Raw genomic sequence first — 26,878 nt, forward strand, 5'->3', positions numbered from 1 at the left:
TACGTGTCATAATTTTGTTGAAGGTGTTTTAGTACTTGGGATTCGTGTGACTACCATGCCTGCTACATGATCTTTCCATGATCCATTTTCGCAAACGGCGCTTCAAATTCTATCTCCACCAGAAGTGAACTTAGATTTGCTCATTTTTCAACCCGATGTGAAATTAGCTTGAACTAGCTCATCTCCAAAACGTAACCATAGAAGGTACAACAGGCTATTGGCATGACGAAGCGCGTTCAAACTTCTTCGTTGACATCGATTCCTCAATTGTATCTACCAAGAGCTGGGTCGTTGCCAAGATTCACCGTCAGGAAAGGCCAGCCAATGCTCTGGGGACGGGGATAAGCTGGTGCTTAGGGGAAGTGAAAGACCGGCAATTTGTGGGCCAAGGCACTGACAGCAGTGGAGCTGGCGACGGGGTCGGGAGGCAAGGCGGGGGCGGGGAGCGGCAGCACGCAAGGCCTCAGTGCGGCCCGCGCCCCTGACCCCGCATTGGTGGCAAACCGGCTAAGTGACTGCTGCACGTGCTGTTTAACTACTACTACTACTACCCGTGCACTTCAGCCGGTTAGGTTTTACGTGTCCCAAGTGCAGCTGACTGCCCACGGTTCGAGGGTAGGCGTACCCTGAGAGCAGCAAGCAGGTCTCATTACCACCATGCCATTTTGTAAACCCAGATTTATATTCTTCTAAGAGTTTTTGATCTATTTTTGAGTTAACTAAGTTTTCTGCTAAGGGGAAGTAGTTAATGTGCATCTAAATCAGGAGGTTTCTGGTACCTGATATGCTGGGAAGGATCGCCCTGGTTATAAGTACAATTTTCCAATTTGGCTGGAAGACTCAGTGGGATTGGATGTTATTTTTGCGGTGTGCTGTATGTAAATAAATAAGCAATGAATGCTCAGGACCAATTTGATCAAAGCCAATACGCACAGCTGAAGACTGGCCAACTTTGCAACCCGTTCAAATGTAGTGCTGCTATAAAATAATACAGATAACAGAGCTTGGACATTTAGGCAAAATACAAGACATCAATACTTTCTGAATACTTTGTGGGGCAAGCAGTACCTGTACGAAGGGTTTGTTATCGGTTTGGATGCTTTTGGATCATGGGCCAGTAGCAAAGCTCGGTATTTTTTTAGACCTAGCTGTGAACTGTTCTGTTTTGCTTAAGATTGTAATACTTTGGGTGACGATGGCCGCACGGCCACGCGTGACCGCCGATTAGCCACACATCTGGGCCGCAAGCAGCAAGCACGACGCGTCGAATGAAGGTGGGCATTGATAGAACAACACTGAGATCCTATGCAAGAACCTGTGCAAAAGATGCGCTCATATTGAAGTGTTCAATCGACTACTTAACGCGTGAGGGTCTTCTCATGCGGTCACATTCATGCAATGCTCTTTTTGGCACACTTGCTGATATTTTCTATATGTCATGCGTTTGGCTCAAATCTTGCACTGAACAATAACAGTTTTAAGAAATCCCTGCCACCATAACTTAATTAGAGTCTGCATGATTCAGGAGGCAATTCCAGTGCATGGCATTGCCTACACGACCACGCTCTACGAACTTGTCACTCAACAACAACAAAATATAGCCTACATTATTAGGGCACCTTGTAGTCTAAATACTGCATTTGACAGTAAGACAGCTGACGCAAATGTCATGTACGGGACGACAAATGGTCCGATATTTCATCGGGAAGACACAGTCTGCAAGGGGCGCGAATACGAGATATCCAGTGGTCATCAGACTTAAGCTTGACTCTACGCCTGCGTAATCACTCCGACTTTTTAAGGGAACGCGACGCGCGCCGTTACGCACCTTTGGTGGCGCGCCATCGCCGGCAGTGGTCATACTAGCGCCCAGGAGCCATGGCTCCCACGGACCCCCATGTGGGAGCCGAAGGGGCTAACCACTTAGCCACTACTCTCCTAATACCCAACGACTCTGACTCACGGCGCATGCCATTGATTCCGACAATGATCCCGTGCAGCATAGCTCAACGAGTCGAGTCGGATTACCGCTTTTGGTTTTGTGGCCCGATCCCGGAACCAATCATGATGGGGTCTATCCCGGGGACAACAGTTTAAGAAACAGCGCGCCTACGGGTCTCATAACAAATGAACGTCACGAAGGCTTTCCTAGCAACGATGCGGTTACACATTTGACGACGATCTGTTCGATGACGTATGGGCTGCCAGGCTATGCATAAAATTGTTACTTACATTTGCTTATGTTTCCTCGCAGATGACAAGGGCAACTCAACTATAGCTCTAACTCATAAGAAATGCCAAAGAGGTCCCTTCCAGCCGAATTCAACATAAATTCGATTCATTGCGGGATCACCTCCCCCGTAATCCGGAGTTCAACATAAGTTCATTAGTTGCAAGCCAGTTGCATGCGTGTGCGGACACTGGAAGCAACGCCATAAAAAGATGAGCTGGACTTGCCGTGCTCTGCGTAGTCACGAGCTGAATGACCCAGACTGGCTTGGGTGGACGACACGACGTGGTCTCTGGCCATGGCGCGCTGCTGCACAAACCACGGCCGCTATTATGGAGTCAGGTGCCCGACACAACAGCCTGGAAGCAGACGACCCCTGCTTACTGCCTCGCCTTCTTTAGAGCCCCGTGTAGGCACGTTGTACACATGGTGTTTTATGTCGTATGGTCTTCCTGGCATCCTCAAATTGTCGCCATCGCAGCGAGGGTCAACGCCACGAGACTAAGAACGCGAACACTGCCTTCCAGTGAGGGTCTGAGGACAAGGCGGGCGAGCGAACAGACATGAACACGCCGCGCCGGACGCCGCCAGTGCAGGGGCTCGGCAAAAGGCCAGAGCGGCACACCGGAGAGCGATGCTGCACGCACAGCGCGGTGCGGAGCCTACCCAGCGCCATAAGTCAGGGCGGGAGGCCGCCAGCCGGGCTGACGGATGCCGCAGACCAATTACTGCAGCCGGTCGGTGTCAAAGTCCCGCGATCAATACTCCACACGCACACACACACACACACACACACACACACACACACACACACACACACACACACACACACACACACACACACACACAAACACACGCACACACACACACACACACACAAACACACACACACACACACACACACACACACACACACACGCCCGCCGCGCCCGCGTCCGGGGTGCCGCCTGCGGCGCACCACCCGGCCACGGCGCCGGCCACTTCACACCCCACCCTACGCGTGACCCCGGCTCCGACCCGCCTGACCCGCTCACTGACCTGGTCCGGGGCGCGCGGCGGCCGGCGCGCAGCTGCGGCCCCGTCTGCGATCGGCCACGCAGCCGGCCGCGGGCCTGGCGCGGCGTCGGAGGAGAGGGAGGGAGGGGGAGGCTCATGGCAAGCCGCGCCGCCCGGCCCGGCCGCCCTATTGATTGCTCCGGCCGCCGCCATCGACTTCCGAGTGGTGCTCTGCAGTTCGGAACCCGCCCGGCTGGCGGCCGGACGCGGCGCTTGGAAGTTCGGAACCCGCCGTGGGGTGGCCTCCAGTTCGGAACCCGCCGTGGGGTGGCCAGTTCGGAATTCACCGTGGAGGCGGACGTGTTGTTCTGCGGACACGGACGTGACGTTGGTGGGACGCGTCATCTTGCAGTTCGGAACAACAGCCCCAACAACACCCAGCCGTTGTTCGCACGTGCTGTTCCGCAGCTCAAGCCGTCTGGGCTCCGGCAGTATTTTATCGCTTTTCTTGTGGGACTCCTGGAGCTCTGGATCAATGCCATGAGCGAATTACATTGTATGACAACTGGATTGTCTCGGAAGTGGTCCAAATCAAATTTCTGTAACCATCGTCATCAATTCACCATTTAAAAACCTTACTTTTGGCGACAGCAACATAAGCAAACACAAAATGGATGACAAGGACCCATAAGAACAATGATTCGTAATCTCATCAAAGAACAAAATGCATTCAAACAATTCTAATGCAAACCTTCAGAGAATTCGTAATGTGCACCTAAGTCGTTTGTTAAGAAATATTATCAGCTTATACAAATGCATATCTATTTTTAGGTCAAGGAACTTTCAAACCAACATGTCTCCATCGAGGGAGAAAGACGATTGGTGATAGATAGATAGATGGATGGATAGATAGATATATAGATAGATAGATAGAAAGATAGATAGATAGATAGATAGATAGATAGATAGATGATAGGCCCGGACTTTTTAAGTGAATGAATGCATACGTAATATTGGTATCACTATCACATTCACATCACGTTACGCATGGATCCGCGTCTGTAATTCTGATGGCATGCACGCATGTGTTATCGGGTGCCACCACTTTACGACATTGCTAATATATACCCACCAATGCTGGAGCCTTCACCGCACACTCTTCATAGGCAGGAACTTTTGAGAGTATGTTTGAGAATGATGTTTTAGAAGTAACCAAGTTTGAGTGCTTCCTCAAACGGTTCTAAAACTGCAGTCGGAAAACTGAGACGGGTCTCTCACCTGGAATATTTACACCCTTCTGAGAAAACCTTTGAGTTAAAAGCCCAGAAACCTGCGGAGTTCCCTACTGACTCATGCGGCGTCATTCCCTTTGGCTGAGGTTGGCTTCCGACGCTGAAATGTCTTTAAGGGCCGATATATCTGTAATCTTTATTCCAACATGCTCACTATGGCAGTCATGTACCTGATAGAGTCACGTACGATTATGAAGGAACGGCGGTGCTTTGGAACATCGCGATCCGCTCTCTCGCGTCTTTCCGTCCACGAGAATCACTAAAAGGGAAATATCCCCATTGATCGGAAGTTGGTGCGATTGAAAAGTTGTGCCATTTTACTAGCAATTTTCAACTGTTCCGACTAAATACAATAGCCGAGTTTTTTATGCACCCAATCTGTTGAAGTATCTGTTGAACGCTGAGGTCTTCTAACTGGGACGTCCGCCGATGCTTCTAACTGGGACGTCCGCCGATGCTTCTAACAAGAGGACTGCAAAGCCCAGGGAGAGACAGACGGATAGCACAGCTGAAATAAAGATACTGGATGCAGTGAACATGGCGGAGGGAGGAGAGGGCTGGTAGAGGGGAGAATGATGGCAAACAGGGACAGACACCTTGCACCAGTCTCCCTTCGCGGAACTCGCTGACAGAAAGGAAGCGCTGGACGTTTGATCGCGATCTAACTGGTCGTTGGGGATGTAACTACATCTGAGCAATATCTTTTTAAGTATTAGCACTGTGTCTGTCAATTGACAAAAGGTCACGGCATCGCACAAACACAATGGTTATGCTGTTGCCAAGACGCGTTTTCAAAACACGCTGCTGAAAAGATGATCTGAAAGCTTATTATGTGAGATTTTCAGGCTTTGCGATTTGCCTAGACTTGGCACATGCATGCAGATAGTTGCAACTGCAGGGAAGATGGATGCGCAGTAAAACATCATCAACGATCAAATGGCAAGCAACCATATGAAGTGAAACAAGAACAAAAAATCGTACTGTGGTACCGGAGCAGAACCCGGACGCCAAAATCGTGAGCAAAAGATGCAAGCCCAAGATTTATACTACCCATGATTTGCATTACGAGTGCCAAAGATTGCCAGAGAATTAAATTGGAATAAGCCATCAGTATAACAAATTAACTACCAACAAGCGCAAAAGTAATAGCAATGTGTCGTGTGCGAACATTTGCGCGCAAAATCGCTCGGTATCGATGCTTAGAATATTTGCGAGTGGAGAGGCCGAGATAAAATATCCTCGCCGGGCAGTGCCTCAAGATACACCACAGGGTTCGTGTGTAAGGCATTGAACAGTCGGGGATAATGGGTGGCGTTGAAAAATAATACCTTCATTTTCGTAACTACAAACCGTTCAAATTATCAGCATGGAGCCTAGACAGACAGGCACCTTGAACATTTTGCCCTTGCCTGCAACTCTTTATTCAACCTAATCAATATGTGCGCCCAGGCATGGCAGCCGCTGACTGCACTGCCGTGCCAGTTTGGCGAACCCGTTACGGAAAAAGATTGGCGGGTAGTGAAGGAAAACTTTCCCAGCTGCCCCTAGCTCGCCCTCAGATGGCTTACTTAACTGGAGGTCTTTCTTTCGTTCGGAAAACAGATAGAAAGACGCCATACGAAGCCAAACATGCGGCGGTTGTTTAGGATGAGCTTGTCTCCACGTCCTTGGCATTGCTCGGTTATCGCCGTTGGAGGTCTGCTGTTCTCCCAGACCTTTCCCAGCCCGTCATGGCCACGGCCATCGCTGGCTTTAGTGACGTGATTTAACCAGCAACAGACTGAGCTCATGCCAATGCATGCATCACTGAGAACAGCTTTGAATCTGAATGTGTGTCGTTGGAACCCTCGCGGCTGTAAGGACCTGTGCGCGGACCTGGATGACGGTACGCTGTCTTAGGTGAGCCGCCAGAGGGCGCTCGTCAGACGTTTTGAGCTGTGGCAAGGGACGACCACCATTCGCCATGTTTTCTCGATGATCTGTTGAAAGTTCAGAGCAAAAACGATGAAATTTTCCAAAACTACGCAGCACAACGCACGCCATTCAAATACAGTTAAGTCCTTTCATTTAAGCCCTTCCGTAACGTACAAATGACTGCGGACCGAAGCAGGCAGATCCCTGGTTTTCATACCGCGTCTAGTTAGGCGACGAGACCCACTTCCACCTGAATGGGGCAGTAAACACCCAAACCTGTCGGATTTGAGCCCCAGAGCTGCCCGACACCGTACTGGAGGGCCGCTTGCACAGCCAAAAGGCGACAACGTGGTGCACCATTAGTTCGAGCAGCCTCGTTGCATCCTTTTCTTGCGACGTGCAGACGGCTCCACGGCCACGGTCAACAAAGAGCGAAACATCGGTATGCCGGAGCGCTCCTGGAGACAGCTGGAGCGAGACCTGGGGGCAAAACGGAAAGCAACTGGTTTCGCCATGGCGGGGCGACCCTCCACGAGCCAAAGATGGCCTTGACATAGCTAGAGGAACGCTTGGGAGCTTGCGTTATCATCCGAACGACTGGCAACCCATGGTCAGCGCACCCTACGGATCTGTGCCTCTCTAGATCGTCTTTATGGAGGCTCTAAAAATGGCTTGTCTACAGAAAGAGCCATCAGGGCCACGGTGGCCTTAAGAGGGTGATGAGCTAGCTGGCGCACTAAATCAGACCTACCACATGCGGCAAGGCTATCAGTAGGTCGGCAGGGCGCGCTGATATCTGCCTGCTGCGAAAAATGTCCCCCGCTTGGCAAGCGCCTTGACACGCGCCCGGGTGGCCGGTTGGACAGATACCCTTCACTCGGGTGGGGGTCAGTCTGACTCCCTGAGATCTCAAGAAATAAGAGAGCTAGAGACACCGAATTCTTAGAGTGTATTGATCTGTTCGTGAACTCACTTGGGCAAAAGTTTAACGTTCCTAGGTCATGACTTTCGGGTCAAAAAAGATCAAACAAGATCAAACACCAAGCTGGTCTCCAAAGTGTTTCCAGAACCTACTCTAAGCAAAAGATTATATGCATATTTCAGGCCAGTGACCTTCTTTTATCTCTCGAAGGTCATGGTGACCAAAATCATAGAAGACTGCTTTGAGTGTTTCATTTTAATAAGCGACAAAGATTACGCTAGGCAGTACGTTCTAAAAAAAAGCGTGACCTGGATCACTTTTGACCAGTGACCTATTCTGATCTTCAAGAAGTCCATGAAGATGTCTTATGAAGTTCCCATCATCAATCAAGTCGAAATGAGCACCAGAAACTATCTCATATAGCAAGAGAATGTGTTTGCTTAAAAAATATCAAAACCAAGCGCGGTACTTAATTCCAAGGTTGGTTCCGGCCAGCCAGTTTACGTCGGCTCGCCAGCTAGGCCATGTGATCAGCTGATGACTTGTAATTTATGCAGATGTCTTTCTATCAGTTTTCCAAACAAACAAAAAACACCTTCAGGAAAGTTAGCCATCTGAGGGCGAGCTAGGGGCAGCTGGGAAAGTTTTCCTTCACTACCCGCCGATCTTTTTCCGTAACGGGTTCGCCAAACTGGCACGGCAGTGCAGTCAGCGGCTGTCATGCCTGGGCGCACATATTGATTAGGTTGAATAAAGAGTTGCAGGCAAGGGCAAAATGTTCAAGGTGCCTGTCTATCTAGGTTCCATGCTGATAATTTGAACGGTTTGTAGTTACGAAAATGAAGGTATTATTTTTCAACGCCACCCATTATCCCCGACTGTTCAATGCCTTACACACGAACCCTGTGGTGTATCTTGAGGCACTGCCCGGCGAGGATATTTTATCTCGGCCTCTCCACTCGCAAATATTCTAAGCATCGATATCGAGGGATTTTGCGCGCAAATGTTTGCACACGACACATTGCTATTACTTTTGCGCTTGTTGGTATTTAATTTGTAATACTGATGGCTTATTCCAATTTAATTCTCTGGCAATCTTTGGCACTCGTAATGCAAATCATGGGTAGTATAAATCTTGGGCTTGCATCTTTTGCTCACGATTTTGGCGTCCGGGTTCTGCTCCGGTACCACAGTACGATTTTTTGTTCTTGGTTCACTTCATATGGTTGCTTGCTATTTGATCGTTGATGATGTTTTACTGCGCATCCATCTTCCCTGCAGTTGCAACTACCTGCATGCATGTGCCAAGTCTAGGCAAATCGCAAAGCCTGAAAATCTCACATAATAAGCTTTCAGATCATCTTTTCAGCAGCGTGTTTTGAAAACGCGTCTTGGCAACAGCATAACCATTGTGTTTGTGCGATGCCATGACCTTTTGTCAATTGACAGACACAGTGCTAATACTTAAAAAGATATTGCTCAGATGTAGTTACATCCTCAACGACCAGTTAGATCGCGATCAAACGTCCAGCGCTTCCTTTCTGTCAGCGAGTTCCGCGAAGGGAGACTGGTGCAAGGTGTCTGTCCCTGTTTGCCATCATTCTCCCCTCTACCAGCTCTCTCCTCTCTTCGCCATGTTCACTGCATCCAGTATCTTTATTTCATCTGTGCTATCCGTCTGTCTCTCCCTGGGCTTTGCAGTCCTCTTGTTAGAAGCATCGGGGGACATCCCAGTTAGAAGACCTCAGCGTTCAACAGATGCTTCAACAGATTGGGTGCACCAAAAAGCTCAGCTACTGGATTTGTTCGGGACAATTGATAACTGCTAGTAAAATGGCACAACTTTTCAATCGCACCAAATTTCGATCAATGGGAATATTTCCCTTTTAGTGATTCTCGTGGACGGAAAGGCGTGAAAGAGCGGATCGCGATGTTCCAAAGCACCGCCGTTCCTTCATAACCGTGCGTGACCCTGTCAGGCACATGACTGCCATAGTGAGCATATTGGAATGAAGATTGCAGATATTGGCCCTTAAAGACATTTCAGCGTCGGGAGCCAAACTCAGCCAAAGGGAATGACGCCACACGATCGAACCTTATGCTTGCTTCCGCACCTTCAAAGATGAAACATCCCTTTAAATCTTTTGTTTTCGCAATACGGTTTTGCGGCTTTCCAAAACATGACAATCGTTGTCCATAACAAGATCAAGATCACCCGTGGATTTGCTTGTAACACGGTAAGAAAGAGCATGGCCGTACATCCGTATATTAACAAAGGAAGCGTAACAAGTCCACTGAAAAGCAGGGCTCGTCCGGGATTTGAACCCGGGACCTCTCGCACCCTAAGCGAGAATCATACCCCTAGACCAACGAGCCACGGGAGCACCCGCTCTTTCCATAAATACGAAATGCTACGAGCACGGACGGACGGCCACCGACCCCGCAGCTCTCGTGTGCGGTAGTACTACAAGCGCGAGCACTTCCGTCTTTTTTATACAAAACCATGAATTATACTGGCCAGACGCAGCGAAACCAGAATACACAGTATACACAGGTGTCAGATGTCAGAAGCGTGGGAATATGAATAAAAATAAGGTTGATTGAGTTCGTGCTGCTAACTGGGCCAATAAGCTACAAATCACTAGACCACACAAGGTCCGGAACAACAAACTGCAAACACTGGTCTGCAGCCTTGGGTGTCATTGAAGGGGACAACCGGCACACTGTTACCGACACTAGCATGAGAGACAATTACATAAGCAGGTGATCATTTGACAGACGTGCATGAATTACACCTGACAACCAACTCATTGTCACACTGACCCTCAAAGCTTCCGTAAAAATTGGACGTCGGTTGTCTGGATTTAAAAACGTTCACACGTCTAAAATTGCCCATAATTCCCCCCCAAAACTTCTGGGGAGCAAAGGCTGAACATCTAGTTCTACTGATGAACACCCAAGTTGTAAGTTACACACATTAAAAGACCCCCCCCCCCCCCTCAAAACAAGATCTGTGCTCAGGATGATGTATCACCGAGACAAATCTGGCCACTACTTGGCAAAAATACAAAAGGCCTGTTCAGTTGGAGACCACAAAAATTGTTCATTTCAAAACACGAACCAGCCTGGCTGTCGACGCAGAACAGCATGGTGCTGACTTGCCGCCAATTATTCCAAGCCGCAAATCCCACCAACCCCTTACAAAATTACATCACAACATACAGGGCTATGAACGTGAGAAGAGCTTCCAACAACGCTGCCCACCTCGAACCGTCAGCGGCTGTCGCCTGTAAACATGACTGGCTTCGGATCGAACCGTACGAGCACATTGAGTATTACGTATGCTGAAACCAATGATACCATGCTAGATCGAAAAGGGCAAAAGTTGGCTCGTTAAATCCATCCCCCTTGCGTTACCAGTCAGATGACGCGTGCAGCCACGGCGACAAATAAGTGACACAAGAAAGAAAACGCCCGGGCTCGTCCGGGATTTGAACCCGGGACCTCTCGCACCCGAAGCGAGAATCATACCCCTAGACCAACGAGCCATGCGGGTCGCCGCCCCACAACCGAAGGCAGCGACAGGCTGTGCGATGCCTTCACTTCTCCACGCCGGGCTCGGTCTTGGTTGCCACCCAGCAATGAGTGTTTGACAACTCTACCAGCGCCATCGCGCCTACCATGCGCGAGGCACCTGCTCGGATGACGCTCGGCCGCGGCGGCGGCTCGTCCACGGCGTCCAGGTTGAGTCGGCGTTGGGTGATGGTCGGCACGTGCGCGGCTGGCGAGCCCGTCGCCGAGGCGGGCGTCTTGGCAGGACTGAGCGACAGGCGGCCACTCATCTGGTCTTTCAGACATTGGATGAACCAGCGCTTCTTGGGGTTGCGCACGGGGCTGCCAGCCAGCAGCGCCTGGTAGCGGCGGCGCGCCTCCTCACGGCGCGGGCTCTGGCGCACTGGCGTGTTCTCGTCGCTGTCCCAACCGCCGGCGGCCGGCCGGGCCGGCGCCGGTCGGCGCGGGCTCCGCCGCACCACCAGACTCAGCGGCTCGGGGAACATCTCTGTGACGGGCAATGGCCGGCGCGGCGGAGACAGGATGGCTGGCCGCGGGTGCTTGCGTGGGCTGAGCCGCAGCGGCGGCGCAGCCGGCGCCCGCGCCGCCGCTGCGGCTGCCATCTCCTGCTCCTGCTGCTGGGTCGCGGGCTCGGGCTGAGGCGCCGGCGCAAGCTCGGCGGCCGGCTCCGCGGCGGCGGCCGGCTCCGGCGGCTCGCTGTGCTGTTGCATGAGCGGCGCCAGGCCTCGCTTCAGCCGGGACAGCCGGCCGCCGTCCATCACCGACGAGCGGGTTGGTGTCTCGCACTGCTCTTTGGCCGGCAGCTTGCGGCCGCCCTTGGCTGGTGTCCTTTCCATGCGGTGACGGTAGAACCTGGCCACAGATTGCGGCCGGTCACAGCACGCTCCACACGACACGCAAAGAACGTGGTACATGACCTGGACATATTTCGCTGCCATTTCCACCCAACGGCATCATTCGCTATCCTACGTATCATCACGGATCTGGTAACCTGTCAGTAACAGGCAGCGACCACCGAATGCAGCATTAGTTTTCTCACCACTCACTTTTCTCACCATGTCCATGACTGTTATTAACGGATCCGGAACGGAGCCGTTAATAACAGTCATGTTATTGGATGAATGCGCAAGTATTTAGCCAACTAACCAATTCATTAAGCTGCAGCAACTCAGTCTGCCCCGCCATTCCTTAAACGGACTTATATCTTCATAGTGCCGTAATGTATGGTTGGTTTCTTTTCTAAAGTCGCATTTATGCAACTTTGCAACATCACCAGCAATTTTTAGACATGGAGTGAGCGAGCAAGCCTAAGCAGTCCTGTAAGTAACACAAAGACACGAGAGAGGGAAGTTCCCTGTGATAAATGCCTGCTATCCTACATATCAAGTGTTATGTGCCACTTTTGAGCAAAACATCACCGACGTGACATTGAGAAAGAGGTCATAGGTCATGAAACCTCGAAGCCAGCCTCACAATTTTCAGGCACGAAAATGACTTAAGATTCAGGGGCCCACAATTTCAACACCATGCACCGTGCCATTCAGACATTATTCCGGTAAAACCAAGGGAGGCTCTGAGCCTTACCCGCTGGCAGGGCGATGGCTAATTCATACGCCCGTCAAGATACCGTAACTGTACAGGCAATACCAAGTCCGAGTCCCTATGGTTTGTTTACTTGTAAGCACGGAGTTCGTGAACTTCTTACGAGCGCGCAAACCTATCATATTGACCAATTCTAAACACAATTGCTAGGTGCTAGGGCCATTTCATTTTCTTTAACTCAGTGCCTACTGCTTACGCCATGTCTGAACCCACCTAACTGATTCCATGAAACGACCCAAAGTGCTGGTTGGAAGGTCTTTACCACGGTGCCAACGCCAAGGTTTGAGCATAAGCCTGGTGTCACCTGGAAATAAGTGATTCGTACATTTTACAATCGGTTCTACTTATTCATCCCCGTGGGCCCAAGTCGGCGCTCACCTCTGGAACCACTCGCGCACGTCCGGCGAGGCTTCGTTCAAGATCTTGGGGCAAGGCATGCACTCCTCGGGCGGCACGCGCTGCAGCGCCGACTTGGGATGCAGACTGCACTGCCGGTTCGCGTGCGTGAAGCGGCTGCTGCAGCCTGAAGCCCAGAGGGGCGCGTCAGTCGCCTGCCTCCCGACCACCCGGTCACCGTCAGTTGCGTAGGCGTCAGCGCAACGCCAGTGATGGCGCTCCGACAGACCGCTGACAAGTAACGTCAACCACTGATCAGGAGGAAGCAGCTTACAGCTACTTTCGCTTAGCGACTCCGTTCACCGAAAACTTTGCGTGTATTACAAAAGGAAACACACGCCTGTCTCACATGATCCGCAAGACTTGCCAGAGGGGCATCTCCATTACCCACTAAAGCAACTTAACCGAAGGCCTCGCTCACATTTTCCAAATAGCCGACAAATTCGCGCGTACAATGACATCGGCAGACGCGACACGCCATGCGCTGCTCAACAAAACAACATACAGCCAACACACCGATATCGCCCAGCCAGCGCGGGGTGCCCGGCACATCGGCGTCACGCCGTGGAACGCACCTGCCGTGGAGCAGGTGAAGGGCTTCTCGCCTGTGTGCAGCCGCTGGTGGGTGTTGAGCTGTCCGCTCTGCGTGAAGCGCCGACCGCAGCCCGGGTAGTCGCACATGAACGGCCGCTCGCCTGCAGCACGGGCAGTGCACGCGCCTGATGCATGGGCCAACCGTCCATGCATGTGCTCATCCCACGCCACATGTCAACCACGCAATCGAAGCGCCCCTGAGCACTAAAGCGGGAACTATTGATAGACACAGTCACTTCCTGGCCGGACTAGCATGATACCGAAGCGAATGGCGGACGACAAAATAGTGTGCTTCCAAATCACCCACGTCAAGTCAAAATTCAAAATTTAAAGTATCAAAATTCAAGATACTTGGTGGAATGTGCCAACTTTTGTGGCTAGTGTAAGACCCATTTTTCGACTCTTCAAAATTTTGGTCTCATTTTCAGGGATATTGAATTTTGTGTTCCTTTTTGTATTCATCAGAGTTTTCTAGATATTAATTCAGTTTGCAGAGCAACTTTTGTTAAGGCTGTTTTGCCATCCTGCTTTCAACATGCATCAACATGGCACACAATGAAGTTGCACATACATATGCTGGCATCAGTAATAAGTGATGTTCCAGGACCATCCGTCATAATGAGCCACTGTCACTCGGCAGCTACGCTGTTCTGCTAAGCACATTTCCACTTAATTAATATATGGTAAGGCAACTGCAACCTCTGGTCTTCAGCTGCCCTGTTTTAGCTATGCCCTATTCCCAATGTGCCCACTGGCCAGTTATGTACCTCCTTCACACAACAGGACATGCCCTATTGTGTAAACAAATTATTGACAACAACCATAGTCCCATCCCTTGATCACATTTTCTGCAAATGCAGTGGTTTCTAATGCAGATTTTTCATACATTTTGTTGTTCATCTTGTTCTCTTTCCAGCTCAATGACCATACTATCATCACAGATTACCCCAATCCTCGCTCCTGAGCTGCAGGAGTGAGGGTTAAGGTAATATTTGGCTGGAAACCATAACACTAAGTAGTGAAATCATAGCATGAAGATATGGGTGGGAGCAAGATGTCCTTTCCTGTTTCACCTTGCAGATCTAATTTATGTTGGTCAGTCAGTGCTGTTTTGTCAGATGTTGTAACATTCATACACTGCATTTCGCTGAGATTTGCTTTTAATCAGTCAAGGCATTGTCCTGATTATCTGATTGCTCTCACAAACCCTGCCAAAGGACACAAAAACACTAAACTGTAATGTTATATTTGAAGTTAGGTAGACAAGAACCCAACCAAGCAATGATGCAGGACCATCAAATGGAAGCCACATGCTCAGTAGGGTAGTACAGCTGAAGGCAAAAATATACCTGAAGGCAAATCATGCCTGAGAAACCCTCTGAGTACCAGTTGACAGAGATTCAATTCCATAATAGGGCTGCTACTCCATGCTGATTGGTGTCATCTTCTGAGTTGAAGCATGTTGAGAAAGAGCTTGCTGGAACCAGAAATCATTTGGAGGCCCCCCACTTACCAAATGCTCACATAACAGAAACTGGATGGAAAGGGGAACCTCAAGGAGGCTCCCAACTCTTAGACATGTGCATGTCATTCAAATACCTGGGCTTTACTGCACAGGCAAGAGTATGCCTGAAATCTGCTTCAAAGAGAATACATGCATGTATCTTCCATGGAGAATGACATCTATACAAAAGCACTCAAAGGAGAAATGGACTCAGATTAAAGCTGATTATGGGTGGATCCTGCATGACCTGGGCATGAGAATGGATTTTCACAGAGTGGGAAGCTAAGCATTGAATGCATGGACAAGTTAATATTGTGATGTTGAGGGCCATCCTGAAACACACACCTATGACACCCAGCACATCATTGAAATTTGTGCTAACATGAAATTCAGCCCAGATTGTGCTGAAATTATGAACAGATGCTCTCATACTGAAAGCCACCATTTACATTAATGCTAAGATTTGCTCTCCCATTCTCAAATTAGAAGGGACCTTTTGTCACAAATTGGGACCTTTGGCAATTTCACTGCTCATATACTGTACAATGAAGGACTCTGGTTCAAGGCTGCTGCCAATATCATTTCAGTGCAGTGAAAGCCAACATTTTAAGAAATTTCAATAGTGGCTGGTTGTTCCACGAAAAAATAAAAAGATGACCAATAACTCAATTTCACCCAATGCGCCATGAAATTTTTGCAAACTGGCATTGTGCTGGAAAACACTTCCAAACATTCCAACTCCTAAGCAGGTAAGGCTAAGCTTAGCATAGTGAAAATGCACCTATTCAGTAACACAGCCTACCTAAACAATAGTCAATTACACACAAAGTCTTTGAGGTGCATTATGCATTTGTAAACTGAACACAATCAAGTCAAGAAATGTGTGACAGCCACTGACCTGTGTGAACACGGATGTGTGCCTGCAAGGACTTCTCCCTGGGAAACTCTCTGAAGCAGAACTTGCATTGTATGAGGCTCCTTGCCCTCTTTCCAACATTCTGTAGCAGTTCAATATCCTCACTCCTGGGACGACCCCTTCGGCGAAGATGGTCCACTTCACCAGAACCGGAACTCTCAGCATCAGCACTGGGGATCTTCTGGTCTGGGGTTAAAACGCTTGTCTCGAATGTCATACTGTCCGAATCGGGCTCACTCTTTGCTTTGCTGGACTGAAGTAGGTCATACACGCTGAACCCCGGCTGCACATTCAACGCATCACCAGTCACATCATGGCTAAAACACAAGTAATTCCGCAGACGCTCGGTCATCGGTGTTGAAACTTGTTCCATCCTGCCCCAGCGCTCAATTCACCACTGAGTGACACAACACTACACACACCCGTTCCAGGAAATTCCCATTTAAAGGTACCGAGGCGCGACCAGACGCCGGACTATTCCGCCAAAACGCTCAAACACTTGGCGCGCGAACGCCAATTTAAAGCTCCTCATTGGTCCGCGGTTTAAATCACGTGACTGGCTTTAAAGGAAGTGGCGTTTACGGGTACAAGAACATTTTTAATAATTTCATAAAAATATCAAAACGTGAAATATCACTGGGAGGACTTGATGTTTCTTCAAATCTGGCGCAGGAATGACGCCCTTTCGTAGTGATGGTCAGTTCGTCTGGGCATCACATTCACATTTAGATCCAAGCCCACATTTGGGATTCAACGGACTCCTCAAACTGGGCTGAAACTTTGTATACCAATGCAGTTTAATCTCCTGAGCACAATGGGCGCAACATCTCGGACCGGTATGTCCGACTTCTAGAGATATGTGAACATGAAAGATCAATAAAAAGGCGGGCTCCTTCAAGTTTTTTAACCCCGCGTGCTGGTAGACATTGACGTGGTAACAATAAACACAAAACCTTGGACCGGTACGCTGTATCAACAAAGTTATAGCTGTTCTAATGTAAAGGTCGTGAATTCAGCATGTATTGCATTTTATCATCCTTGAATCAGTTTCATACTCAATATTCAGCTGGCTCCTCAGACTGGTCTGAAATTTTATATACAGATGCGGTATATGTTGAGTCTAATGAACACACAATCTCGGACTGGTACGCTCTTTTCCCGGAGATATAACGATATGAAAGAACACAATAAAAGGTGGGGACTCCTTCAATTTCTTCCAAAACCTGTGTGGTGGTACTCATTAACCTTTTGATTACAAAACACAATTTTGGGCCGGTTTGCTGAATCAGAAAAGTCATAGTTCTTCAAATGGACGCGTGTAAATCGACTCATGAGTGCATCTACTCAGAACAGCTCCTCTGCTTAAATCAAGTACGAAGCAGATTTACACAGAATGCTGCTCCTGTGTAAATTGACTCAGATATGAGTTGATCTAAACATAAACGCACTGTTGTGTAAATCCACTTGTGAGTAGATCTGTGTAAGTGTGGCTTCAGGAGTAAACCAACTCAGATCTGAGTGGATTTACACAGCAGCGCCATTCTGTGTATATACACTCGGGAGTGGATTTAAGCAGACGAGCTGTTCTGTGTAGATCCACTCATGGCATGACATACACAGAAGCGCCATTCTGTGTAATTCCATTCCCGAGTGGATTTAGGCAGAGAGAATGCTCTGTGTAGATGAACTCATGACGTCATATGCTTACAGGCGCCATTCTGTGCAATTCCACCTGCGGGTGGATTTAGGCAGTGATGTTCTGTATAGAACTACTCACGGCGCGATCAACACGGAAACGTCAAACTGTATGTTTTGACTCGCGCGTGGATTCAAGCAGAGGACATGTTCTGGGAAGATGTACTGGTAATGTGACGCACACACGTGTGAATTACATCGTGCTGTAATGTGTACAGGAGACAGAGCGTATTCAGCGGAGAGAACTGACGAATTGACCTATGACTTGGTGAAGTAAGGCAAAAGAGTGATTCCAGCAATCAAACAAACGCGCAAAAAGCTGAAAACGTGCATCTGCCTACGCGCAGTGCGTTTTTGCATCACTTAAGTTGCACATTTGCGTACTTTATTAAGAACGTACTGTCTAAGGACACGAATGCACACATTCATATATATATATATATATATATATATATATATATATATATATATATATATAATATTCATACGCTTGTGCGTGCACGTGTGCATGTCCCAGGAAGGTAGATGCCGAACTTGTCATATTGTTTGCAAGGTACGCCATGCAGCATCGCATGCTTGTCCCACGGCGGTCCGCGGTGTGCGTCTTTTATCCAGAGTATTGGCAACGGGTGAGGGTTGCGGAGGGCTGACAGAGGGCCCATTGATGCTGAAGCCTAACCCAACCCAAAATCCTCGAAGGAAACCTTATCATTTCACGTGGACAGTGCGGGACACCAATTAAGCTCTTCGCCGCCCGTGAAGATGCTGGAGGGGGGGGGGGGGGGGAACTCCTATTACAGACCCCATTGCATCATCTTTTGTACTGGCTCTCGGTCTCGGGTGGGGCTGCGGCGCGTCACCTAAACAGAGTGCAAGGGGTGATTAACTGTGGGACCAGGACCGCCACCGATGCTCTTCGGCGAAATCCATTGGCGGCGACTGTTCAAGCGCTGGGCTGGCGCGGTGTTCGTGACCTAGTCGTCTACCATGGCAGCCTGGCTGCGTTCAGGACCCTTAATGACTCGCGGGTTCCGCTGGAGATTCGGTTCCCGTTCAACCCACGTATCGCTTCACGCCAGCGTGTCCCCCGCGCGGCAGTGATGGGCGCCCTGGGTCTGCCGGCCCCTCACCTATCGGCGGCGCGCAGGTCTTCTTTGTATTTGCACGGCGCCATCCTGCTGCCACCGACCATCACCACCCATTACGCCCGCAATGTGCTCTGCACCAGTGTGGACGGTATATAGACTGTCCCGTTGTGTAATCATTGCGTGTTGGCCGAGTCGTAACGTTTTGATGATTTAGATTTTGATAAATTATTTTATTTTTGGCCAAGTTGTGTGAACAAAGGGATGGCTGATAACGTGCGAATATGATTGCGCCGTTCAAATGTTTGAATATCGCTCCCATACTGCTATTGTCATTGCACAAGTCAACCAACCCTTTTGCTGGAATAATTTGTGATTTAAATGAACATGAATATGACCCAGTCACGAATTCCCAATGAGAGGTGTCACTGGAGCTGATAGTGATCGTGCACATACCGATGAAATTCGCAAGACATCTGTTGGGCTTCATTAGACGTATTTACGTGTACATGGGCTTTTCAAAACGCGCGCTAGTCGCCACAGCAGAGTCGGTCAGCTTTAAATGTATTCGAGTATTAAGGTCAATGACCTCTCTGGAATAATCACAGCCTTGGAAGGTACACAACATACAGTTCTGGGCAGGCAGCCGTACGAGCTTATCACAGATGCATGTCACGAGAAGTAGCAGCCATGTCATAATAGCGCAGATCTTTTACCGCATTGGAGCGGCCAGGCATGTCCAGTTATGTCAGGAAGCCTTTCTCACATGCCAACGAACCCCGCACACCGGCAAAGGCATACCCTGAGTGCTGAGATGCCCCGAAATCTACCACTCGGCACGACTATCAACGTCCTCGACTAGATTCAGTGTGCGAGCACAACCAGTGCCAAAAAACAAACATAACCAATAACAACCATGGCTGGAAAGAACGTAGACCGCACTGAGCAATTATACAACAGCGGCACGACACGCTGAATAAGAAGCCACAGCAATGCTCTTAAGCTGGTATTTTTGACAGCACATTCGCCTCAGGGGTCACTGGTCAAACATGCATCGAACAAAATTGGACATACGTTTGTATGCGTCTTCTTCACATGGGGCAAATATATCATTACCCAGTCAGTTCTCGCACATGTAAAACTGTCGACGAAGAACGCACAAAAGCCATTTAACGGGGCTTGTTAGTTCAGTTCAGCTACTTAGTTCAGGTACACGACAGAGCTATGCTCGCTCCCCGTCCTTCTGGACTAGCGAGGAGATAATGCAAGCACATCTAGGGACGCAACAAGTCGGACGTTAGCAACCATTGCTTGGTGAGCGACGCTATTTTACAACACTTATTCAGTTCGGAACCAATCAACGCAGTTAGTCAGAAACGCTTTCATTCCTTTCGGGTCTCTGGATGGGCTTGCAATAGTCATATATGTACATGAAGGTGTGTCTCGACAAACTAGCTATTCACATCATGCCATGCAAACAGGGGTAGATATCGAGCACATTCTCTACAATAGCACAAGCCTAAGAGCTCCATAGGTGTCCGGGACAAGCCAAGGTATTTCCGGTGCGCGAAGTTATGTCAAATTGATGGAACGCCGTGATCACGCGGTGCATGATGATGACGAGTTCGAAGCCAAGTACGTGGATGGTATAATCCAGCGCTCACACCATCCACCACTGCTGTTCAGCACTCTGAAGAAAAAACAAGTGAATAAAAATATGCAGCAAGACATGGAGCTTGTAGGTGAAGTCCATTAACAGCAGCTCTGAGAACTTCTCGTATTCCGACAAAAATCTCCTCGTCCTGAAGAGGCCGCAAACGGTGCTATCGTGCTCCGTGACTGTGAATGTAAATCCACGTTCAGTCAACAGATTCACGGCAACTTCCAGGTCGGATTCGGTACTCTCGGTGGCCCTCAAAACGCTATTAAGATCGTGGCGCGTAAGGGTTTTTCCGTATGAGTCCATGAAGTGCTGCCGGATGCACTCTTCGTCGGCGCCAATGGCATGATACTGGCGGGCAGTCTTCTTTGTGTCCTCAGTGCGGCCACGATTGTCTGGCTGCAGCGGAAAGCTTGCATTCGAAACCGGATGGGAATGCTTCAGTGAGATGTTCCTATCTCTAATGATGTTCTAAGATGTTCTAATCTCTAAATGCAATTATTTTTTCCAAAGTACCCAGATGCTTACGGTACAGCAGACTTTTTTGGTTCTCAGGTTTCGTATACGATGATCACCGGCCTTGCTTTCGTACTGGCGCTCACCATGAGTGCATGAAAACTTAACGAGACGGTACTTTCTGCGGTTTCTACGGCAGACGGTACTTTCTAGGTCTGCTGCAAAAGCGCCTCCTTGTCAGCCGGTCAGCGACCGACTTTGAAATGTAGTGACCAGGATCCATCTGTAGGAATTTACCAAGAGTAGCAGAACTCGACTTAAAAGCTTCCATATTCGTCTCAGCATCCAACTCACTGATACGAGCATTTAGTTAATCAAAGGAAGCAAAACAGCCACCTTTCCTTAACATAGCCATCTTCTGTCTTCTCTTCAGATGCTATGCATCTGAAAGATAGTGAAGTATGTTACTTAAAAGCACTGCCTGGTAATATCCACACACATTACTCACAAAGCAGAACCAGCTAGTTTACCAGCTGGTGTACCAAGTCGCACAAGGAGGTGGGAATGCCAGGTTAGACCACCAGGGATTCCAGGTCAGACCATCAGGAGTCACAGGTCAGATCATCAGGGGCACAAGGTCAGATCATCAGGGGTACTGGCCAACCATCAGGGGTGTGAAATCATATTTGGTACCCATCCCCTGGTGGCCTGACCTGGTAATTCTAATCCCAGTAGTCTGACCTGGTGACCCCACACACTGATGGTCCAATCATCAGGAGCACCAGGTCAGATCATCAGGTACAGGGGTGCCATGTCAAGCAAGCAGGTGGCAGGAATACCAGGCTAAACCACTAGGGGCTGGGATACCAGATCAGACCAGCAGGGGCAGGGCTACCAGGTGGGACCATCACAGGCAGAGGCATGAGGTCCCACTACCATGTGGCACAGGTAACATGGTCAGACCACCATGAGACAACAGCACTATGCTAGCAGGGGCATTGGCACCAATTCACACTATCAAGTGGTCATGGTACAATGTAAGGCCATCAGGAGGAAGTAGTACCAGGTCAGACCATCAGGGACAGGAGTGCCAGGTCAGACCACCAGGGGCCAGAGCACCAGGAGGTAGGAGTGCCTGGTCAAACTTTCAAGGGCAATGGTATCAGGTAAAGAACCCCTGGCCTGGAACTGCTGCCATTTGATGCATCAAAGGAGCCTCTTGAATAGAAGGTGCCTCCTAACCCAGTACAGGGCTTCCTAGCCTGTAGCACAGCCTCTTGAGCCAGCAGAGGGCCCTCCATAACACAGCATTGGGCCTTTTGATCTAGACCACCAGGGCCCAAGGCGCCAGAAGGCAGGAGCACCACATGAGACTATCAGGGGCAGGAATACCAAGTCAGGCCATCAGTGCTAAATGAAAACATCAAGGCTGTAGGCCACATAGAATGTTTGAAGTCAAGTTTGGCTCTCAAACTGATAAATAATGCAGGGACCATGCAGCATACATCCAGTTTTTTTCCCACTGCATGGGCCAGTCAGCCCATTAGAATAATATTAGTCAAACAAGGGCACTGAGGGGAGTCCATCCAATTCGCAGCCTTGGTAAGTTATAATAAACTAATAAAGCCAGCATTTTTCTGGCATTTTTCATTCATAAGACCCAAACTCTACTTTTAAAGAAGTTTGCATGCCTGTTAACAGTTCGTGAACAGTTAAAAATGGCCAATCATGTTTATTAATTGCATTCTAGCCTTGGGAGGTCCTAAAACACATTTTGATCAAGCTAACCTCCACAGTGACATATTTTCTTACCTTGCCAGATCTAAAGTCACTTTTCAAACACAGCTGCCATTTGTCTCCAGTTTGTACAATTGATAGATAGCTGTTTTTGGTCACTTGTGTTTCTTTACAATTGCATACCTTGCTGACAAGATATCTGCTTGTGAATGCTAGAGTTTTAAGAGCACACAGTGATTGCCAGCTGTTACTTAACAGTTTTCCAGCCATTTTGTACACTGTGTGTAAATATTTGTCAAACCTTTTCTTGATTTAATACTACTTGATGTAAACTCTTACCAGCATTTGAACAAAATCCACAGACCTTGATTTGAACAACAACCCAGTCTTGCTTTTTGTGAGAAAGGGCCTATTTCTTTGCAAACCAGAAGATAGACATTAAAAGAACCAGATGAACATTACCATATATCACATACCCAGACATAGCAACATTTGATAAGATGGTAATAGCTAATCTCAACTATAACAAAAGGTATGAATACAAAGTACATGCTACTTTTAATGGATTACCTAAATGCAAATCAGAAACAGGTGATGGAAAATCAGTCCAGCCTGCTGATGCTGACAGAGGGAGTAGCTTAACACCATGGATTTTCAGCTTGGAGTAGGATTTTCAAGGGGGCCTCCTACACAAAATGGGGCTGCCTCACAGGGAGCCTCCCGGGCACATCATCTTGAAGGGCAAGGAGACATGCACTCACATGCTTGTTTACCAAGCTGTTGTAAGCCTCATATCCAGGTACATAGATGCTGACAATAAAAAATACTGGGCCTTCTAATTAGGGATTCTTCAAGTACTTCACCTTTTTAGCCTCACCTTCACCTCACCTTCACCTTTTTCAAAGTTGGGCAATTCTGCTTAACACAAGCTGGTTGAGCCAGTTTCATACTGTGCATAAAATGCTCAGTGGAGATTTTTCTGCTTCTAAAAAAGGTGAAGTACTCAAAGAATCTGATTTTTTCCGTGTGGCAACCATGTGCCGCGCTTGATATAATGTTAATTTTGATCGGATCTGTACAGCTGCTGATCATTCTATCCTGAATCCTTCAAAAACAGTAAGTATTCCCTTGATGATACTTTTATGACTGATATCAAATTTTTAAGGCCATTACATGTGATCTGCGTGCAAAGCCCTGTTGGCCCACTGCACTGGGTGAAGAATGAATGATGTCAGGGAATAGCACATTTCACATAAACTATTATGACACAAAAATAGGGTATCAAGGAAAGATAGCAACCATGTGAAGGTCTTCAGGCAATGCTATCCGAAGTGGTCATGTGAGTTCTTCCAGATACACCTCAAGGTTGTACCACTCCTCAGAAAAATCCATTGTGACTTCACACATTTCATACATTTCACATCAACTGTTATGGTACAAAAGCAGGGTACTAAGGAAATATAGGAAACATGTCAAGATCTTCAGGTGCTGCTACCCAGAGTGGCCATGAGAGATCCTCCATATTCACCTGAAGGCTGGGCTGCTCCTCACAAAAATCCATTGTGCACTCCTGGTCACTGCATGGAAATGAGGCAATGAACCAGCTATTTTAAAACTGTTTTACCTCCTTGCTCTGTGCATTTTTCCCCTGCCCTGTACATATGCAAAGACCTGTTGACCCACTGCACTGGCAACGGACCGGCTGTTTTGCAAGATAATTGAAAGAGCATGTGTGTTTCGGAAGCTGTACTGAGGTTTGGGACACTTCGTGATCTTGTGAGCTTTCAACAGGCGGCGTGCATCTGGTCGTAGGAGCATGACCATTAGCTGCACAGCTGGCCTGTCTGGTTCTGGTCGTCCTACTTCGGCGGGAGTCAGCGGCAGCTGTCCAGTCCTGCTTCACCAACGTGCTTAATCAGCACGCCGCGGGCCCACGGAGCTGGCTTAACTGGTGCGCCCCACCGATGCTAGCTGGATGCCGCCCCCTCCGCCCCCTCCCCGCCCGACCGGCTGCCGTCCGTCGCCTCGGTGGCGGTGCAGCGGCTTTAGACTGCTGCTGCCGACGCCACCCCGGACTTGGTGTGCGGCGGTGGAAGGGCCCACGAGGTGTGACAGTGCCTGCTGCGCGGCTACCTCAATACGTTGCTGGTGGCGTCTGCGCACATCTCGGCCGGCGAGCTGTCGCCGTCTAATGTCTTCTATCTGTTCATCGAGTGCCGCACATCAGTTGCCGCGGCTCATTGTCACGACCAGGCTGGTGAAAGTGCTTGTACCGAACAGTATGGTGACGAGCAGCGAGGCCGACCTAGTGGCTCATCGCACCCGTCAGAACGGGCTGTTGCGTAGACGCCCGGAGCGAGCGGATTGCTGCATGAACGACCATGTGACTACCCATAATAAATGAGGAGCTGGTTGGCCGTTCCTTGCTGTGGGATTCTAAGTGGTGGCGTTGGAATGAGCTCCAGACAATTTGGTGGAATGTTGTGTAATGTTCTTTCAAAAACGCTCTTCACACAACTTGTGTTCTGGGATTATGGAGCATTTTATGCGGATGATGACACCGCTGAGCTGCGTGGATCAGCAAGCTCGTAGATTAGGTAGAAAGTTGGCATCTCACATTCCTGAGTGCATCAGGAGACAGGAGCTCAGGAAAAGGGTGGGGTGGGAGGGGGAAAGAGCATGGGCCAGGGTGTCTCAGCCCCAATTTTAAGAGCATGTAGCATTGATGCTATGGGCTTTGGTTGTAAATAAATAGCCAAGAAGGGCTGCCCGGCCTCCATCCTGGGAAAAATTCGGTAGTACCTTTCAGTATGACCCTTGTTGTTTGACAGAACGTGTTGTACTGCAGTCGCATGGTGCGAATTGGCTTGGCTCAGTCATCACCGCCGGCTGCGTAATTGTGCGGATGCACAGTTCGGGTTCTGTTGCCGATTTTGGCTACCGCTGACCAATTGCGATAGTGTTCGTCTGTGACGCTCTGGCATTGTTACCAGGTCTGGCTGTGACCAGGCCCGAGGCCTAGTTGGGTAGCTGTGAATACTGAGAAACGTAACATAGCACGATCAGTTTAATATGCTATTCAAACACATAAGGCGTACTTCTGCCGGTAGTTATGGACATATTCGAGCATCTTTCATGATTTTTATGGTTCCGGGCGTCCACTTAGCCGTTCCATAAACTGGATTCACTGGTGTTCTGCAACCATTACTACTTTTCCATCAAAACATTTGATCTCATTTAACCGTGCGAGTTCAATATACATCATCCTCTTAACACGCGCCCGGGTGGCCGGCTAGATACCCTTCGCTAGAGTGTGTGTGGGGGGGGGGGGGTGTGTGTAAATTTGACCCCCTGAGATCTCGGGAACTAAGAAAGCTAGAGACACCAAATTTACAGGGTGTCTTGACCTGTACGTGAACTCACTCAGGTCAAACTTCGAGCTTCCTTGGTCATGACCTTAAGATCAAGTAAGGTCAAACAAGGTCAAGTTCCAGGCTGGTCTCCAAAGTGCCTACATAAGCTAGGCAACTGTTTCCTAGCAAAAGGTCACAAGCCCACTTGAGGTCAGTGGCCTTTTTTGACCTTTTGAAGGTCATGGTGGCCAAAATCATACAAGACTAAGCTGAGTTTTGCATTTGAATGAGCGACAAAGATTACGCTAAGCAGTGTGTTCCTAAAACAAAGTGTCGACCCGGGTCATCTTAGGGCAACGACCTGTGCTGACCTCTAAAAAGTCGTTGGTAGATGTATAATGCGGTTCCTGCTGTCAATTATTTTGAAATGAACACCAGAAACTATCCCATACAGTAAGCCCTACAGTAATAAATCAGGTTGGCCTTGACCTTGGTCTGACCTTCGTACCTGACCTTAGGTCGACCTAATTTGTTCATTCAATACTTTTGGTGCCTAAAAAGCATCTCAGAGATGCATGGCTTCGTCGAACACCCCGTTGTGGTATCAGATTGAACGATTCCCTAGAAATTGCCTTCGCTGAAACCATGGCCTGACTTTGACCTGCCATAGGTCAGCGACCTTACAAGGTACATGTCAGTTGTTTATGTCAAACAATCCGCTATTCAACTGTCTACAGCTATGCAAAATTTGGCGTGGCTACGCCGTGCTGTTCGGAAACCATTCTGGAAAAACCTTCGGGGGGTTCAATTTGACACCCGCCCAAGCGTGTGTTAAGGCTCAACACTACGCTCGAACAGTAATCTATATACGCATGAGCGCAGATAACACATTATGTCGGCTTGCTGATTTAGGTTCCCAAAGCCTTGTGTCCATAATGGATCGAACTAGTGCC

The 26,878-nt window shown here is 48.8% G+C and overlaps 1 protein-coding gene and 2 non-coding genes across 3 annotated transcripts; all 3 read right to left on the reverse strand.

Annotated features, from left to right (window-relative positions):
- Positions 1–9,658: 9,658 nt before the first annotated feature.
- Positions 9,659–9,730, reverse strand: TRNAP-AGG (transfer RNA proline (anticodon AGG)). Its single transcript has one exon. It is a non-coding gene; the product is annotated as a tRNA-Pro (tRNA).
- A 1,100-nt stretch (positions 9,731–10,830) lies between these two features.
- TRNAP-CGG (transfer RNA proline (anticodon CGG)) lies at positions 10,831–10,902 on the reverse strand. The gene has a single exon. It is a non-coding gene; the product is annotated as a tRNA-Pro (tRNA).
- Positions 10,903–10,953: 51 nt separating this feature from the next.
- Positions 10,954–16,416, reverse strand: LOC119092566 (transcription factor btd). The gene is made up of 5 exons (XM_037215523.1): positions 15,922–16,416; positions 13,501–13,620; positions 12,908–13,052; positions 11,625–11,779; positions 10,954–11,414 (listed from the first exon to the last, which is right to left on the reverse strand). The coding sequence occupies exons 1-5, from the start codon at positions 16,310–16,312 to the stop codon at positions 10,954–10,956; spliced, it is 1,272 nt and encodes a 423-aa protein (XP_037071418.1). The 5' UTR covers positions 16,313–16,416.
- Between the last annotated feature and the right edge of the window lie 10,462 nt (positions 16,417–26,878).

This window comes from Pollicipes pollicipes, unplaced genomic scaffold, assembly GCF_011947565.3.
Source record: "Pollicipes pollicipes isolate AB1234 unplaced genomic scaffold, Ppol_2.1 Scaffold_3447;HRSCAF=4054_pilon_pilon_pilon, whole genome shotgun sequence".
In the NCBI taxonomy this organism is placed as follows: domain Eukaryota; kingdom Metazoa; phylum Arthropoda; class Thecostraca; order Pollicipedomorpha; family Pollicipedidae; genus Pollicipes; species Pollicipes pollicipes.

What these genes read in the sequence shown, in the direction of transcription:
- LOC119092566 (XM_037215523.1), bottom strand. Translation starts at nt 16,312, where the DNA reads ATGGAACAAGTTTCAACACCGATGACCGAGCGTCTGCGGAATTACTTG. An exon ending in GTGCGCGAGTGGTTCCAGAG is followed by an intron (nt 11,780 to 12,907) that starts GTGAGCGCCGAC and finishes ATCTGTGGCCAG; the next exon opens with GTTCTACCGTCACCGCATGG. An exon ending in GCCGCTCATGCAACAGCACA is followed by an intron (nt 11,415 to 11,624) that starts GCGAGCCGCCGG and finishes TGCCCGTCACAG; the next exon opens with AGATGTTCCCCGAGCCGCTG.